This window comes from Nomascus leucogenys, chromosome 10 (assembly GCF_006542625.1).
Source record: "Nomascus leucogenys isolate Asia chromosome 10, Asia_NLE_v1, whole genome shotgun sequence".
In the NCBI taxonomy this organism is placed as follows: Eukaryota; Metazoa; Chordata; class Mammalia; order Primates; family Hylobatidae; genus Nomascus; species Nomascus leucogenys.
This window is the reverse complement of record NC_044390.1, coordinates 78,879,087-78,896,290: the sequence shown is the minus strand read 5'-3', so window position 1 is coordinate 78,896,290 and position 17,204 is coordinate 78,879,087. Positions and strand designations below refer to the sequence as shown.

Below are 17,204 nucleotides of genomic sequence, written 5' to 3'. Positions count from 1 at the left end.
CAGCTTTGGTGTTAAAGATAGTTTAAACTATTCCTTACAGAGTTAGGAATAAACTCAGAGCAAATTCTTTGCTACCCTGCAGAGAGTTAGCCCACTGGACCTCAGTAGGTCTCTACTGAGGACCTTCTGGGTGCTAGGTATGAACCTAACCCAGGGAAGTCAGGCAGGAACCAGATAGCCCCTTCCCTACAGACACACAGTGGGGGCTTATTCCTTATTCCTCGGACTGCACACAGCACATTGAAGGGAAAGATACTCCCTTATGTTCCTTATTATTCATAAGGATTTTCTTCTAACAGAGTAAGAGGTGTATTCTTACTTTTCTTCTATTTAGTTGGCTCCCACTCTGAGACTGCTACTTTGTCTCTGAAAAAGTCACTTGTATAAGCTTGGATTGATTTAGAGCTATTGCTTCTGGTATATTTTCCAAATGTAGTTCCAGCAGAAGAAACCACATCATTGGTGTCCACTTAAGTTGCAGTCATAAGCACTTTATAGAATTTCAGTGGCCATCTACGAGAAATCTAATTTCTGCACCCACTTATTAAGGAAGGAGAAGGACACATAGGCTGGGCAGGTATATACTGTTAATCTTCTGCTCACTGGGCTCTGGTCTCTGTCATCCCCTTCCCAATCTAATGCTGATTTGAGGTCTTTTGTAAATGACACCATAGAGAGAATGTCTTGGAAACAGATACCCCTTCTCTAAGCTCCACTTTTCCTGGCCAGTACCAAATATCTCAGCTGTTCAAACAAAAATGATTTTAAAGCTAACTGTAGAAGACAAATGTACAGAAGTAATATTTATGTTCGTATAGTTGGTTTTTTCCCCATTCATCATACGTTTTTATATTATTCTTTCAAAAAATGGATTTTGTTGTTTTTATGTGAGAAAACTAAGCTATTTCCTCAGTGTGTCTGGCTGGCTTCCCAGGGGGAGGGAAAAGAGTGCACAGTAAGATAAGAGGAATAAAGGCCTGAGCAAACAGACATTTTTCTCTCTGGTGGCAAACAGGTGGGGTGTTTTAGCTCTGGGCCGAGAGAAACCAGAAGCCACAACGATGGCTTGCGGGATCTTAGAAACATGTCAAAGGGCTTCCTGAGAGACAGGCTGAGGACACTCAGTGTGGAATATTCTAAAATGGGCAAAGTCTATTAAGCTCTTCCCAGGTCACTGGAGCAGAGCAGGGAGAGAACTTGGCAGCCTGCTAGGAAATGTCAGAAGCGACCAGGCCTATTCATCACCATAAGGACTTAGCAACCATTCTGTTTAAGTAAATATTTCTGATTAGTGTTTATTGGAAAACCATTTAAAAAATGGGAAATAGGGGCTTACAGCTGATACTGTATTTTCCCAATAGAGGGAAAATATTGTTTCCAGAAATTCCTGCTTCCTGCATCCCCTGCTTATCAGAGCAGGTACAGTTAAACTAGAAATTCTCTGGGTACTGGTTTTTCTCCGGACAGTTTTCCTCATGACTGTGTATCCACAGGACCACCTAGCACAGTGGTGGCTTTTAGTGGAGTCTCATACACTTGGGAATGAATGATCAATTCCCCTACTGCAACTGCTTCTCTCAGAAGACTCTGGCAACCTGGCTGAGAACACAGGCTGCCAGCAAGCTTGGGGTGTCGCTGACTGCAAAGCTAAACACTCCCTCAGCACTAGCAAACCCCATGATGAGTTCCTTTCTCCTTCTTTCTCCTTGCCTTTTGTTTTTAAGTTTTGCTTTTGGAAAATTTCTTTTTCTTTTCTTTTTGAGACGGAGTCTCGCTCTGTCACCAGGCTGGAGTGAGCAGTGGTGCAATCTCGGTTCACTGCAACCTCTGACTCCCTTCCCTGGTTCAAGCTATTCATCTGCCTCAGCCTCCCTAGTAGCTGGGATTACAGGCACACACCACCAAGCCCAGCTAATTTTTGTATTTTTAGTAGAGATGGGGTTTCACCATGTTGGCCAGGATAGTCTTGATCTCCTGACCTCATGATCCCCCCACCTCGGCCTCTCAAAGCGCTGGGATTACAGGCGTGAGCCACCGCACCGGCCTTTTTTTTTTTGGAGATGGGAGTCTCGTTCTGTCACCCAGGCTGGAGTGTAGTGGCACGGTATCTGCTCACTGCAACCTCTGCCTCCCAGGTTCAAGTGATTCTCCTGCCTCAGCCTCTCATGTTGCTGGGATTATAGGCGGCATCACCACACCCGGGTATTTTTGTATTTTTAGTGGAGACGGGGTTTCACCATGTTGGCCAGGCTGGTCTCAAACTCCTGACCTCAGGTGATCCATCTGCCTCGGCCTCCCAAAGTGCTGGGATTACTGGTGTGAACCATCACGACTGGCCTCCTTTTGGAAAATTTCAAAGACACACAGGAGTAGAGAGGAGAGAATAATGAGCCTACAGGTTCTACTGCTCGCCTTCCACAATGATCGACGCTGGCCCAGTCTAGTTTCATTCCCTGCCATCCCCACTCCCACTGTCCTGGATTTTTTGGAGTAAATCCCAAATATCTCATCTAGGATTCTTTCAAAACTCTAAAGACAAGTACTTTTTTAAAAACCCACAATACTATTATCACCCTTAAAAAATCGTTAACTGTAACTTCTTCATATCATCGACTATCCACTCAGAATTCAAGTTTCACTGACTATCATCAAGTTTTTTTCCAAATAATTTGTTCAAGAAAGGATCCAAATAAGGTCCCAACACTGTAACTGGCTAATATATCTTTTAAGTCTCTCTCTCCCCGTTTTTTTGTTTTTTTTTTTTTTTTTTCTGAGACAGTCTCACTTTGTTGCCCAGGCTAGACTGCAGTGATGCAATCATGGCTTGACACAAACTCCGCCTCCTGGGTTCAAGCAATTCTCCTATCTCAGCTTCCCGAGTAGCTGGGATTACAGGTGCCCGCCACCAGTCCTGGCTAATTTTTATATTTTTTAGTAGAGATGGGGTTTCCCCATGTTGGCCAGGCTGGTCTCAAACTCCTGACCTCAGGTGATCCACCCACCTCGGCCTCCCACAGTGCTGGGATTACAGGTGTGAGCCACCACGCCCAACCTGATGTTTCTTTTAAGTCTCTCTCAATCTACAGATTCCTTTTTCACCCTTTTCCTCCCCTTGAAATGTATGTGTTTGAAGAAACTGAGTTGTTTGCCCTGTGATGTTTTCCAGAATCTGGATTTTGTGAGTGGCTGTGCCCAGGGTGCTGCTGAACATGTCCCTCTGAACCCTGTGTTTCCCATGAGTTGGCAGCTAGCACTGGAGGCCTAGCCAGAGTCGATGTGACTTTTGAGGGAAGCATCAGGAGGTACATAATGTCTGGCTGTCTCTCTCTCTCAGTGGTGTTGGCTTTCATTGAAGCTTATTGCCCACATCCATTAATGCATTAGGAGTTGCAAATTGGTGATATGCAAATTCTATATTATTCTGTCCAGGATACTTCTCTAGAGAGAAACATTCCCTCATTGATTATTTGGATAGCCTGCAGTATCATTTGTACAGGAAAGACAGGACAAAAACTTGATTCCCCACCCCCCACCACCCCATTTACCAATTTTCAGAATAAGTTGCTTCCCTGGCATCCTCTGAGGTCATCAATGAGACTTTGTCTCTTTGTTTTTGTATCACTACTCACGGACTTATTTATTTATTTAATTTTTATTTTTGGGGGGACAGTGTCTTGCCCAGTCACCCAGGCTGCAGTGCACGGGCATGATCTTAGCTCACTGCAACCTCTGTCCCCTGGGTTCAAGTGATTCTCTCTCCTGCCTTGGTCCCCCGAGTAACTGGGAATTCAGGTGCCCGCCATCACACCCGGCTAATTTTTGTATTTTTAGTAGAGATGGGGTTTCACCATGTTGGCCAGGCTGGTCTCGAATCTCTGACCTCAAGTGATCTGCTCACCTTGGCCTCCCAAAGTGCTGGGATTACAGGCCTGAGCCACCATGCCCGGCTACTACTCATGGATTTAAACATACCTGATGCATTTCATCCATTTCAGCTATCATCCTTGGTGATGCCCAAAGTTTCCTATTGTTAGCAAGTGGGAGCCTGTTCAGGTTGGCTCCCAAGTCTTTTTTTTTTTTTTTTTTTTTGAGACAGAGTCTCATTCTTGTTGCCCAGGCTGCAGTGTAGTGGCACGATATCGGCTCACTGCAACCTCCCCCTCCCAGGATCAAGTGAGTCTCCTGCCCCAGTCTCCCAAGTAGCTGGGATTACAGGCACCTGCCACCAAGCAGGGCTAATTTTTGTATTTTTAGTAGAGACACAGTTTCACCATGTTGGGTAGGCTGGACAGCCAAGATGAACCTAGAACATTTTGTGATACCAGCGAGCAAAGAAGCTGTCAAAGACCACAAGGGTTTACCTAAAGACTTGGGAGCTGGCCAGGCTCAGTGGCTCATGCCTGTAATCCCAGCACTTTGGGAGGCCGAGGTGGACGGATCATCTGAGGTCAGGAGTTTGAGACCAGCCCGGCCAACATGGCAAAACCCCATCTCTACTAAAAACAAAAAAAAATGACCCGTGAATGGTGGCATGTGCCTATAATCCCAGCTTCTTGGGAGGCTGAGGCATGAGAATTGCTTGAGCTGGTGAGGTGGAGGTTGCAGTGAGCCAAGATCGCACCTCTGCACTCCAGCCTGGGCGACAGAGTGAGAAACTGTCTCAAAACACACACACACACACGCACACACACACACACACACAAACAAGAAATTTGCCTCACATAGTTGTTAAATATGCAAACGGCCACACACATATTTCACAGAAATTCTTTTTTTTTTTTTTTGAGACGGAGTCTTGCTCTGTTGCCCAGGCTGGAGTGCAGTGGCGCAATCTTGGCTCACTGCAAGCTCTACCTCCTGGGTTCACACCATTCTCCTGCCTCAGCCTCCCGAGTAGCTGGGACTACAGGCGCCCGCCACCACACCCGGCTAATTTTTTGTATTTTTAGTAGAGATGGGGTTTCACTGTGTTAGCTAGGATGGTCTTGATCTCCTGACCTTGTGATCCGCCCGCCTCGACCTCCCAAAGTGCTGGGACTACAGGCGTGAGCCACCACGCCCAGCCACAGAAATTCTTAAGCTTACAAAATTTTAAAATCAAAGTTCTGAAAAATACATGTAGGATGATCGCATTTGTATAAAAGTAGGAGGAGAGAGAGAAGATAGATAAACAGAAAAACTGGAGGGCCCAGGAAACTCTTAACAGTAACATTTATCTTTGAGGAATGGTGTTGAAAAGGGTGAGATACAATTTTACATAATTCTATATGACCAAATTTTGATCATGTGCATGAATGCTTTAACTGGAAAAATTTCTTTGTGCATTACTTTAATAATTAAAAAACAAGTTTAAATATTGTAAAGAGGCTGGGCATGGTGGCTCACACCTGTAATCCCAGCACTTTGGGAGGCCAAGGCAAACGGATTACTTGAGGCCCAGAGTTTGAGACCAGCTTGGCCAACATGGTGAAACTTCATCTCTACTAAAAATACAAAAAAAAATTAGCCAGGCGTGGTGGTGCCAGCCTGTAGTCCCAGCTACTCTGGAGGCTGAGGCAGGAGAATCGCTTGAACCCAGCAGGTAGAGATTACAGTGAGCCACGATCGCACCACTGGACTCCAGCCAGGGTGACAAAGCAAGACCCTGTCTCAAAAACAAATAATAAATAAATAAATATTGTAAAGAAAATATTTATAGATAAATGGTTGGATTAACTGAATCTCAGAGAATCCTGGCCAAACTGGTCTCTCCAAAGCCTCTGTAGCCCTGAGAGGGTTTCCAGGTGGAGGCACGGTCCTTGCTGTGACTCATCCCCCAGCGGCTCTTCAGGGCAGCCATCCCATTACCTGTGAGTGATCGCTTGTAGACTCCCTGTAGGATTGCAGCCACACGGAAAAAGGAAAAAGCCATATAGAAGTTCCAGTTCTCAGTGGGAGGGAGCCCCATTTGGAGGCAGTACATCCTGAAATACTCCTCTGCAGCAGGGATTCCCAGCTGTGTCAAGTCACAGTCATTAAAACCTGTGAGAAAGACAGGGCCATTCATGGGTAGTCACTGATGTGACACGCCCCTGTGGCTGGCAAATATTTAAATTCTGAAAATCGCCATGTCCCTTGCAAATTAGTTTCACGACCAGTTCCAGGGGTTAGCTTATTCCTGCATTGGCTCTTGCTCCCTTAGATGGCTGGGGATCCGGGCATGAAGTCATTATTCACGAATTGGCTCTTACAGGTTTCAGACTTGATTGGCAGTAAAGGAAGGAATGGGAGCTTCCAATTCCATCTGGCCACAGTTAAGGGTGGATGCATATTATCTTCAACCAGTCATTTGATCAAAAATGATGTGGAAAGAGTGATCTCAGGCCGAGCACAGTGGCTGACACCTGTAATCCCAGCACTGTGGGAGGCCGAGTTAGGTGGATCACCTGAGGTCAGGATTTCAAGACCGGCCTGACCAAAATGGTGAAACCCTGTCTCTACTAAAAATACAAAAATTAGCCAGGCATGGTGGTGTGCGCCTATAATCCCAGCTACCTGGGAGGGAGGCTGAGACAGGACAATTGCATGAATCTGGGAGGCAGAGGTTGCAGTGAGCTGAGATCACGCCACTGTACTCCAGCCTGGGTGACAGAGTGAGACTCCATCTCAAAAAAATTAAAAAATAAACAACTGGCTGGGTGCAGTGGCTCATGCCTCTAATCCCAGCACTTTAGGAGGCTGAGGAGGGCAGATCACTTGAGGTCAGGAGGTCGACACCAGCCTGGCCAACATGGTGAAGACCCTGCCTCTACTAAAAATATGAAAATTAGCCAGGCGTTGTGGCACACGCCTGTAATCCCAGCTACTCAGGAGGCCGAGGCCGGAGAATCGCTTGAATCTGGGAGGCAGAGGTTGCAGTGAGCCAAGATCGCACCACTGTGGTCCAGCCTGGGCAACAGAGTGGGACTCCATCTCAAAAATAAATAAACGAGTGACAGAGGGAGACTCCATCTCAAAAATAAATAAACGAGTGACAGAGGGAGACTCCATCTCAAAAATAAACAAACAAATAAATAAATATAAAAATAAAAAGATCTCACCAAATTATGAAAATGATAATTATAGCAAATAAAACAATTTCACAGGCCAGGCGCAGTGGCTCACGCCTGTAATCCTAGCACTTTGGGAGGCTGAGGAGGGCAGATCACGAGGTCAGGAGATAGAGACCATCCTGGCTAACACGGTGAAACCCCATGTCTACTACAAAAACAAAAAATTAGCCGGGCATGGTGGCGGGTGCCTGTAGTCCCAGCTCCTTGGGAGGCTGAGGCAGGAGAATGGTGTGAACCCAGGAGGTGGAGCTTGCAGTGAGCCAAGATCGCGCCACTGCACTCTAGCCTGGGCAACAGAGCGAGACTCCGTCTCAAAAAAAAAAAAATTCACTTATTTCTTCCATTTGTGACATTTTCATGATTTAGAAGCATGTAATATATTCCATTCCTAGAAATTAATCTTAGGAGTATACCTTATATATAGGCAAATATATTACTACAAAGATGTTCACTGCCTTTTTTTCATGGAGGTAGGGGAATATTAAAAAATTGGAAACAAATTAAATATCTAAATAGGAATTAACTCAAATGTCTTCCCTTAATTCTTTTTTTTTTTTTTTGAGACAGAGTCTCACTCTGCCACCCAGGCTGGAGTGCAGTGGTGCCATCTCAGCTCACTGCAAGCTCCGCCTCCCAGGTTCACGCCATTCTCCTGCCTCAGCCTCCTGAGTAGCTGGGACTACAGGTGCCCACCACCACGCCCAGCTAATTTTTTTGTATTTTTAATAGAGACAGGGTTTCACCGTGTTAGCCAGGATGGTCCCGATCTCCTGACCTCATGATCCGCCTGTCTTGGCCTCCCAAAGTGCTGGGATTACAGGCGTGAGCCACCGCACCCGGCCATCTTCCCTTAATTCTACACAATAAAATTATATGCTCTCATTAAAAATTATGCTGTAGAAGAAATACTTGATGTCATGAAAACATGTCTACAGTATACAATGAAGTCAAAAGAAGCATGTCATTAGATCATGTTACATTTTTGTTTTGTTTTAGGAAATGTACATATACACACAGAAGAAAAGATGACATGGATAGATAATGAAATGTCAGCAAATGGTTATCTCTGGGACTACTAATGATTTTAACTGTTTTGTTCTTGTTGCTATCTGTCGGCTCTAGTATTTTTACAATAAATGTGGTTTGTTTTTGTTTTTTTTTTGAGATGGAGTCTCGCTCTTTCACCCAGGCTGGAGTGCAGTGGCGCGATCTCGGCTCACTGCAGGCTCCGCCCCCCGGGGTTCACGCCATTCTCCTGCCTCAGCCTCCCGCGTAGCTGGGACTACAGGCGCCTGCCACTTCGCCCGGCTAATTTTTTGTATTTTTAGTAGAGACGGGGTTTCACCGTGTTAGCCAGGATGGTCTCGATCTCCTAACCTCGTGATCCGCCCGCCTCGGCTTCCCAAAGTGCTGGGATTACAGGCGTGAGCCACCGCGCCCGGCCAAGTTTTTGTTTTTTTTTGAGATGGAGTCTTGCCCTGTTGCCCAGGCTGGAGTGCAATGGCGTGATCTCAGCTGACTGCAACCTCTGCCTCCCAGGTTCAAACGATTCTCTTGCCTCAGCCTCCTGAGTAGCTGGGATTACAGGCACGCGCCACCACGTCCAGCTAATTTTGTATTTTTAGTAAAGACAGGGTTTCACCATGTTGGCCAGGCTGGTCTGGAACTCCTGACCTTGTGATCCGCCCGCCTTGGCCTCCCAAAGTGCTGGGATTACAGGCATGAGCCACCACGCCCAGCCACAATGAATGTGTTTTTAATTTAAGACCCTAAATAGAAGTTCGCTGTGTAAAAGCAAAAGAGGTGCCTATACAGGCATACTTTCAATTAACACACATCCGATATCCACTTTCTCGTAAATGCGACAGGACTGCATTCCAGTTATGTTTCCCACCAGAACCACCAGGACCTCACTTTCACTTCCCCTGCCCAACCACGGACTACTTCAGCTGAGTTTGCTCCCAAATGCTTTGAGAACTGGCTTGCTCCCCCACTATCCTCCAGCAGCAGTTCCTACCTCTCAGCACGGGAAAACTGGACGGCAGGTAATGAGCCAGGCAGCTGTAGGCCACATCGGCAAGGGGGTCGCCCAAGGTAGAAAGTTCCCAGTCAAGGACAGCAAGCACCTCTGGCTTTTCTGGATGAAACACCAGGTTGTCGAGCCTGAAAAGTCCCAGGAGGAATAGAGACAGCACTAAGAAAACTGCCAGCTAGGGTGGATTCTGCATGGTCTGTTTGCCCTTCAGGCTGGCTCCCCACCCTCCCATCCCCTCTGTGCCCAGGCGCCTGAGCTCCCTGGGCTGTGTGCTCCAAGGACTCCCTTGCCCTCTGGCTTCCAGCTGGACTCAGCCAATCAAAAGCAGGAGATGGGAAGGGTCCTGGTTATTTATTTCCCCAGCTCCTTCTCTGCAGCCCTCTGGGTTCAGGGAATTACTCCCTCCCTGTGATGGTTTTAAAACAGATCTGTAAATCCTTTGGCACTCCTCTCACAAAAGGTAGAGTCTAATGCTTGGCCCAGTGAAGCATCTTGCTTCTAACAGATATAAGACACGTGGAAGTGATGCTGAGGGATTCCTGAGACTAGACTAGGTCAGAAAACGCGATACAGCTTCTGCCCAGCCCTCTGTCTCTTGAAACATACTATTTTGGAGCCATGAGCCCCCAAGTAAGAAGTCCAGGGCTGAGTGCAATGGCTCATGCCTGTAAACCCCACATTTTGGGAGGACTGCTTAAGCTCAGGAGTTCAAGACCAGCCTGGGCAACATAGCAAGACCCTATTTCTAAAAAAAAAATTTAAAAATTAGCTGAGCATGGTAGTGCACACCTGTAGTCCCAGCTACTCAGGAGGCTAAGGTGGGAGTATCACTGAGCCCAGGAGTTGGTGGCTGCAGTCAGTTATGTTCCAGCCTATGAATAGCCACTGCACTTCAGCCTGGGTGACAGTGCAAGATCCTGTCTCAAAAAAAAAAAAAAAAAAAAAAAAAAATTCCAGTTACCCAGAAGCTGCCATGCTGGAGAGACCATGTGGGAACGAGAGGCCCAAGGAGCCCGGCTGTTCATATCTTCTCTGCCCAGGGCTAGCATGCTAGCAAGTCTTCAGAAGATTCAGCCCCGCCCGACAGCCGCCCTACTTTGAAATAAGCTGTCCTGTCCCCAGACTGCAAAGATTCATGAACAAAATGACTGCTGTCGTTGTTGACAGCCACTCAGTTCTGACAGTTTGTTGTAGAGTAGCAATAACCACAGCACATGCTTGCCATGTTAGACTGACCCCTCACTGTTACTGGCCCCGGGACTCCACGCTGTTCTTCAGCAGTTCCTCTAAACCATGCTATAACCCTATATTGAACTCTCCCCAAATAGCCTCTTTCATGCTTTCTGTTTCCTGCCAGGGCTGTCTGTAATGCATGCTTTATTTAAAAGAAAAAGTAAACATCAAGCATGCAGAAAAATACAGAGAATGACATAATGACAGGACTCATGTGTCCATCTTCCAGATTTAACAGATATTATACCTGCTTTTTTGTTATATTTGCTTCAGATTTTTAAAAAATGACAGATTTACTGCTATCCTGAAGTTGGTATATATCAGTCTCCGACATTTCTATATTTCTTTTATCTATACCTGTACCTATATACCACATATAGTGTTCTTTCAATTATTTTTAAATTTTCATAAATGATATATTACCCTTTTGAAACTTTTTTCTACTTAGATTATCTTTTTTGAGACTTATGACCTATGTACAGCAAATTGGTTTATTTTACCCACTAAATAGAACTCCAACAAATGGCCAAACTACACTTTATTTATCATGTATTATAATTACAAGCATGACCAAAACAAACATCTTCGCCTGAGTCTCTTGGTGCAAAGCTGCAGCAGATGCTTCTTTACAAGAAAACGATGGGTTGTAACATATTCCCATCTTCCATGTTACTGCCCATTACTTTTCTTTTTTTGTTGTTTTTTGAGACAGAGTCTCACTCTGTCACCCAGGCTGGAGTGCAGTGGCACGGTCTTGGCTCACTGCAACCTCCACCTCCCGGGTTCAAGTGATTCTCCTGCCTCAGCCTCCTGAGTAGCTGGGATTACAGGGGCACCACCACACTCGGGTAATTTTTGTATTTTTAGTAGACATGGGATTTTGGCATCTTGGCCAGGCTGGTCTCGAACTCCTGACCTCAAGTGATCTGCCCGCTTCGGCCTCCCAAAGTGCTGGGATTACAGGCATGAGTCACCGTTCCTGGCCACTGCCTACTACTTTTCAAAGTAGCTGCAGCAGTTTATGTTCCCACCACAGCTGATTCACTCCACTAGCAAGAAATGTTCTTCCGTCCATCAAAAGACAGAACTATCTCTGACTGTGTTATCAATAAGCAGCAGCACGCTCTCTAAAATCAGAGGATGCCTTTCCTGGAGGCAACATCCTAAATGATCATCTTACTTCACTATAGCTAGGGGAGGGGGTGCTCAAGACTGCACTGGACATCTCCTGCCTGCTGTATACTTGATCACATTCGTGGACCATTGAGGTGCCAAGAGAAGCAAAGACAAGGTCCACGGAGCAGCTGTTGTGGGCTGGTGACACAAAGGCCACCTGAGGTCTTCCCCGCCAAAGGAAATACATGGCAATGGCTGGCAAGGAAAGTGTTGTCAGGCAAGTGCTCTAGAATCCCAAGTGGAGAAAGAAGATGGAGGAGGGGGTCAAATGCAGCCCAACTGCACGCCGAGTTCAAGGCAGTGTGGGGGAAGCACTTGGCCCCGTCAGTCTCTGATGCAGAAGCAGGTTCCTCAAGCTCCTGTGATGACCACATGACAAAGAAAGCTCAGCTGTCCACTCTCAGACCCACGGGGATCCCCAAAGGTGGCTGGCTAACGGAAGAAGCCGGGAGTGAGGGACACTGGTCAAGCCAATGAAAAGCGGCCAATCAAATTTGGAAGGCAAAGAAATGTCTTTAAGGCTGGGCATGGTGGCTCACGCCTGTAATCCCAGCACTTTGGGAGGCCAAAGTGGGCAGATCACTTGAGGGCAGGAGTTCAAGACCAGCCTGATTAACATGATGAAACCCCATCTCACATTTTTATATTACTAAAAATGTATTGTATTTTTGGATTACTAAAAATACAAAAGTTAACTGCCCATGGTGGTGCACACCTGTAATCCCAGCTGCTTGGGAGGCTGGGGCGGGAGAATCGCTTGAACCCGGGAGTTGGGGTATGCAGTGAGCTGAGATCATGCCACTGCACTCCAGCCTGGGTGACTGAGTGAGACTCTGTCTAAAAAAAAAAAAGAAATGGAAATGTCTTTAAAATTAGCCTTCACTGTCTAGCCTTGTTTAATAAAAGGTCTGGGTCCCCAGATGGGCAGGAAGACAAACCAAATAAGGCATGCTTGCATCAAAAGCAGGTCTCCACGTGCTGCGAAGCAGAAAACACTATAAACACTACCCTATAAAAGTACCTAATGGGCAGTTTTCACAGCAAGAGATGATAAGATAAAGCTAGACACTGCCGCCAGACGCCAGGCATACTGAAGTTCCCATTTTAGCCGCGCTACAGACTCATCACATATCCCCAGAGACCCTGTCACTCTCTTTTTTTTTTTTAGACGGAGTCTCGCTCTGTCGCCCAGGCTGGAGTGCAGTGGCGCAATCTCGGCTCACTGCAAGCTCCGCCTCCCAGGTTCAAACCATTCTCCTGCCTCAGCCTCTCTGAGTAGCTGGGACTACAGGCGCCCGCCACCACGCCCGGCTAATTTTTTGTATTTTTAGTAGAGACGGGGTTTCACCGTGGTCTCGATCTCCTGACCTCGTGATCTGCCCGCCTCAGCCTCCCAAAGTGCTGGGATTACAAGCGTGAGCCACCGCGCCCGGCCACTCTCTTTCAATCCTTTCACTACACCCAGTGAGAATGTCCATCCCCAGGCCTCTTGGGAGGTGAGGGGCACCCTCACTCTGCCTTACTTTCAGATGAGATTGGGCCTGTTCAGGGTGGTATGGCCGTAGACTCTGCCTTACTTTCAAACGGTGGGTCTCAACAGAGGAATGCTGCCCTCCCTGGGAACACTGGACCAAGTCTGCAAAGATTTTTGGTTGTCACACTCTGTGGGGAGGGGCGCTACTGTCATCAAGTGGGTTGAGGCCAGGGATGATGCCTGACATCCTGCAATGCACAGTACCTCCCACCACAAAAACTTATCCAATTCAACATGTCACGGTGCCTGAGCTGAGAAACCCTGCCTGAAAAGGCCACACACAGAGAGGTGCTTTGTAATAGGAATAATTCCCAACTGTAAATTGCACCAAGACCAATTGCTCAATTCCCCCTTGGAGTGTCCTTGCTGTCATTTTTTAGACCTCCCTGCCACCACATCTACCTGAAGTCCCCGTGCACCACTGTGGTCCTCTGCTGACGGGGAAGATGGAGGGGCAGCCATTCGATCAGCCTCTCCATGGCTGGGATGGTGCTGGTTTCGGAAGCTCGATACTGCTTAACCCAGGTTCGTACCTGGTGTGGAATATAGTCCCCTGCGGGAAACAGGATTAGAACATGGTGTGCGATTTCAGCAACCTCTGAAAGTAGCGGAAAAAAAAAAAAACAGTGCAGTGAAACCCTTTGTCATGCTCTGCACTGGGTGGTGCAGTGTCTTTGAACACGTTCCCATGACTGGAGAATTTCCCACATGATGCTCCTGCTGCCCCAAGGTGGAAGTCACCAGCTCTTTGGCTGGATTGGTGTGGTCTGGGTGCTGTTCCTAGCTGTATGGTCTCCAAGTATGATCTCTGGTCCTCTTAAAGACCTTGTGGCCAGGTATGGTGGCTCACACCTGTAATCCCAGCACTTTGGGAGGCCAAGGCGGGCAGATCACGAGGTCAGGAGTTCGAGACCAGCCTGTCCAACATGGCAAAAGCGCATCTCTACTGAAAAATACAAAAATTAGCCAGGTGTGGTGGTGGGTGCCTGTGATCCCAGCTACTTGGGAGGCTGAGGCAGGAGAATCGCTTGAACCCAGGAGGCAGAGGTTGAAGTGAGCCGAGATTGCGCCATTGCACTCCAGCCTGGGTGACAAGAGCAAAACTCTGTCTCAAAAAAAAAAAGATCTTCTGTGCTTCCTAATAGCCTTTCATAAATCACTTTTTGGCTAAACAACAGTGGTTAGCTGAGCACATGAGCCCTGGAGCCAGACTGACAGGCTATGAAACCCAGCTCTGTTGTTCTCTAGCTGTGTGATCTCAGGCAGGTTACTTAACATCTCTATGCTTTAGTTTCCTCATCTTGAGATGGTCCTCATAGAGCTGTCGGGAGAATAAAATATGTAAAGCCCTTAGAACTATTCTTGGCATGTGGTAAGAACTACATGAGGGCTGGCTGCAGAGGCTCATGCCTGTAATCCCAACACTTTGGGAGGCCAGATCACTTGAGTGCAGGAGTTCGGATAGAGCCTGGGCAACATGGTGAAACCCTGTCTCTACTAAAAATACAAAAATTAGCTGGGCATGGTGGTGCGTACCTGTAGTCCCAGCTACTCAAGAGGGAGAGGTGGGAGGATTGCTTGAGCCCAAGAGGTTGAGGCTGCAGTGGGCCAAGATCACGCCACTACACTCCAGTGTGGGTGACAGAGAGAGACCCTGTCTCAAAAAACAAACAATAAAACTATCCCTGTTGAAACTGGACACGGTGGCACATGCCCAGAGTCCCAACTACTTGGGAGGCTGAGACAGGAGGATGGCTTGAGCCCAGAAGTTTGAGACCAGCCTGGGCAACACAGTGAGACCCCCATCTCGAAAAATATATATATTCCTGTTGAAAAGAATATTTAGGGGAAAGGGTAAAAAACGGAGAAAAATACATTTTAAATACCTATGGTCAGTATCAGAAAAAAAGTTTCAATGGTCTAGTGAGATAAAAGTTGCAGGGAATTGGATAGCAGAATATTTAAGGGAAAAAAAATGAAAAAAAAAAGTTGCAGGGAAGAAAGATTGTGTAGTTCATAAAGGGATTTATCGAAGGCCCAAATGCCTAAGTTAGCAACACCTCCATTAAAACTAAACTGGATTTCCACGGAAGAAGCTAAGTCTGCCTTATGCTTGGTGTGTTAATACTCAAAACGACTCAAAACGATTCAGATCCTAAAAGCAGAAGCACTAGTGATGAAACAACCAGCATGGGAGATGTGGCCTCCTGCTCACCTTGCTTCCCATAGTCTTCAAGCCCCACAGCCTTCGGATCCACACTGTGAATTTTGCACAGGACTGTGTTCATGGCAGTGTATATGGCTCGCCTGTGGCTGGGCTCCAAGCCTGGCAGGGAAGGGTCTTTGTAGATGAGACCTGGGCAGTACTCCATCACATAGAAGGGGGTGCCAATGACACTGGGAGGAACACAGAAGGGGGTTCAGGGATCAGAGTCACAATGTGGCAGGCTGTTAGTCATGACCCTATTCTTTGTCACTGTCCCTGGGTGTACGGGTTGGGAGCTGGTGAAGAGTTCAGACCCAGAGCAATGGATACTTCCTTTTTCCTTTCACATAAGCACAGTGCATTAGAAGTATCCTCTCTTGCAACGGATCGATCCACATACATGCACACACACGTACATACACACGTGCACACACACATGCACACCCATCTATGCTTCTTGGACAGCATGCTTTTCTCTTCTCCCTGGTTCATTTGTGTAAGCCACTGGAATGGATTCAAAGTGTAATAATGTAGCAAGCAGCAAGGCTCAGAGAAGGACCTCTGTAGTCACACCGAACCAGGTTTTTATTTTTTATTATTATTTTTTTTTTTATTTTTTTTTGGAGACGGAGTCTCGCTCTGTCGCCCAGGCTGGAGTGCAGTGGCGCAATCTTGGCTCACTGCAAGCTCCGCCTCCCAGGTTCATACCATTCTCCTGCCTCAGCCTCCTGAGTAGCTGGACTACAGGCGCCCGCCACCACGCCCTGCTAATTTTTTGTATTTTTAGTAGAGACGAGGTTTCACCATGTTAGCCTGGTCTTGATCTCCTGACCTCATGATCCGCCCACCTTGGCCTCCCAAAATGGTGGGATTATAGGCGTGAGCCACTGCTCCTGGACTATTTATTCATTTTTTTGAGATGGAGTCTTGCTCTGTCGCCCAGGCTGAAGTGCAGTGGTGCGATCTAGGCTCACTGCAACCTCCTCCTCCTGGGTTCAAGCGATTCTCCTGCCTGAGCCTCCCAAATAGTTGGGACTCCAGGTGCACGCCACCATGCCTAATTTTTGTATTTTTAGTACAGACGGGGTTTCACCATGTTGGCCAGGCTGGTCTCAAACTCCTGACCTCAGGTAATCTGCCTGCCTCAGCCTCCCAAAGTGTTGGGATTACGGGTGTGAGCCACTGCACCTGGTCGGAACCAGGTTTAAATCCCAACTCTGCCCTTACTTGAAGAGTGACCCTGAGAGACTTATTAAACCTCTCTGAGCTTTGTTGTTGAGATGGAGTCTTGCTCTGTCGCCTAGGCTGAAGTGCAGTGGCACGATCTTGGCTCACTGCAACCTCTGCCTCCAGGGTTCAATTGATTCTCTTGCCTCAGCATCCCGAATAGCTGGAACTACAGGTGTGTGCCATCATACCCAGCTAATTTTTTGTATTTTTAGTAGAGACGGTGTTTCACTGTATTAGCCAGGATGGTCTCAATCTCCTGACCTTGTAATCCGCCCGCCTCAGCCTCCCAAAGTGCTGGGATTACAGGCGTGAGCCACTGCACCCAGCCATGTTGTTGTTTTTTAATCTGTAAAACATACCCACTTCAAAGGGTAATTGCAAGAATTAAGGGAGCTTCCAGGGTACTTGTTACTTAAAAAAAAAAAAACATGAACTAAGGAACAAACATACAGAGTGCCTGGCATGGTCTCTGGTTCCAATAAGGGTTCAGTAAGTATCCCTTCTTGTTATTGAGGTTATTTTTTTATCATTTTTTGGTGGTATGAGTGGTGTATATACCACCCAGCAGTACTAAGGTGACCCAATGACATGTCACTAAACCATCTTTTGGTCATTACTAGCAATCAGTTTACTACTCTATTTATTTATTTATTTTTGAGACGGAGTCTCACTCTATCACCCAGGCTGGAGTGCGGTGGT

The 17,204-nt window shown here is 46.9% G+C and overlaps 1 protein-coding gene across 1 annotated transcript in view; it reads right to left on the bottom strand.

Moving 5' to 3' along the window:
• The window catches only part of ACAD10 (acyl-CoA dehydrogenase family member 10), an 84,525-nt gene that overhangs the window by 15,378 nt on the left and 51,943 nt on the right, over positions 1-17,204 (bottom strand). Inside the window, 4 exon segments of the mRNA XM_030821787.1 lie at positions 5,848-6,021; positions 9,109-9,254; positions 13,472-13,622; positions 15,285-15,466. Of these exon segments, the coding sequence (XP_030677647.1) occupies positions 5,848-6,021; positions 9,109-9,254; positions 13,472-13,622; positions 15,285-15,466 (653 nt within the window).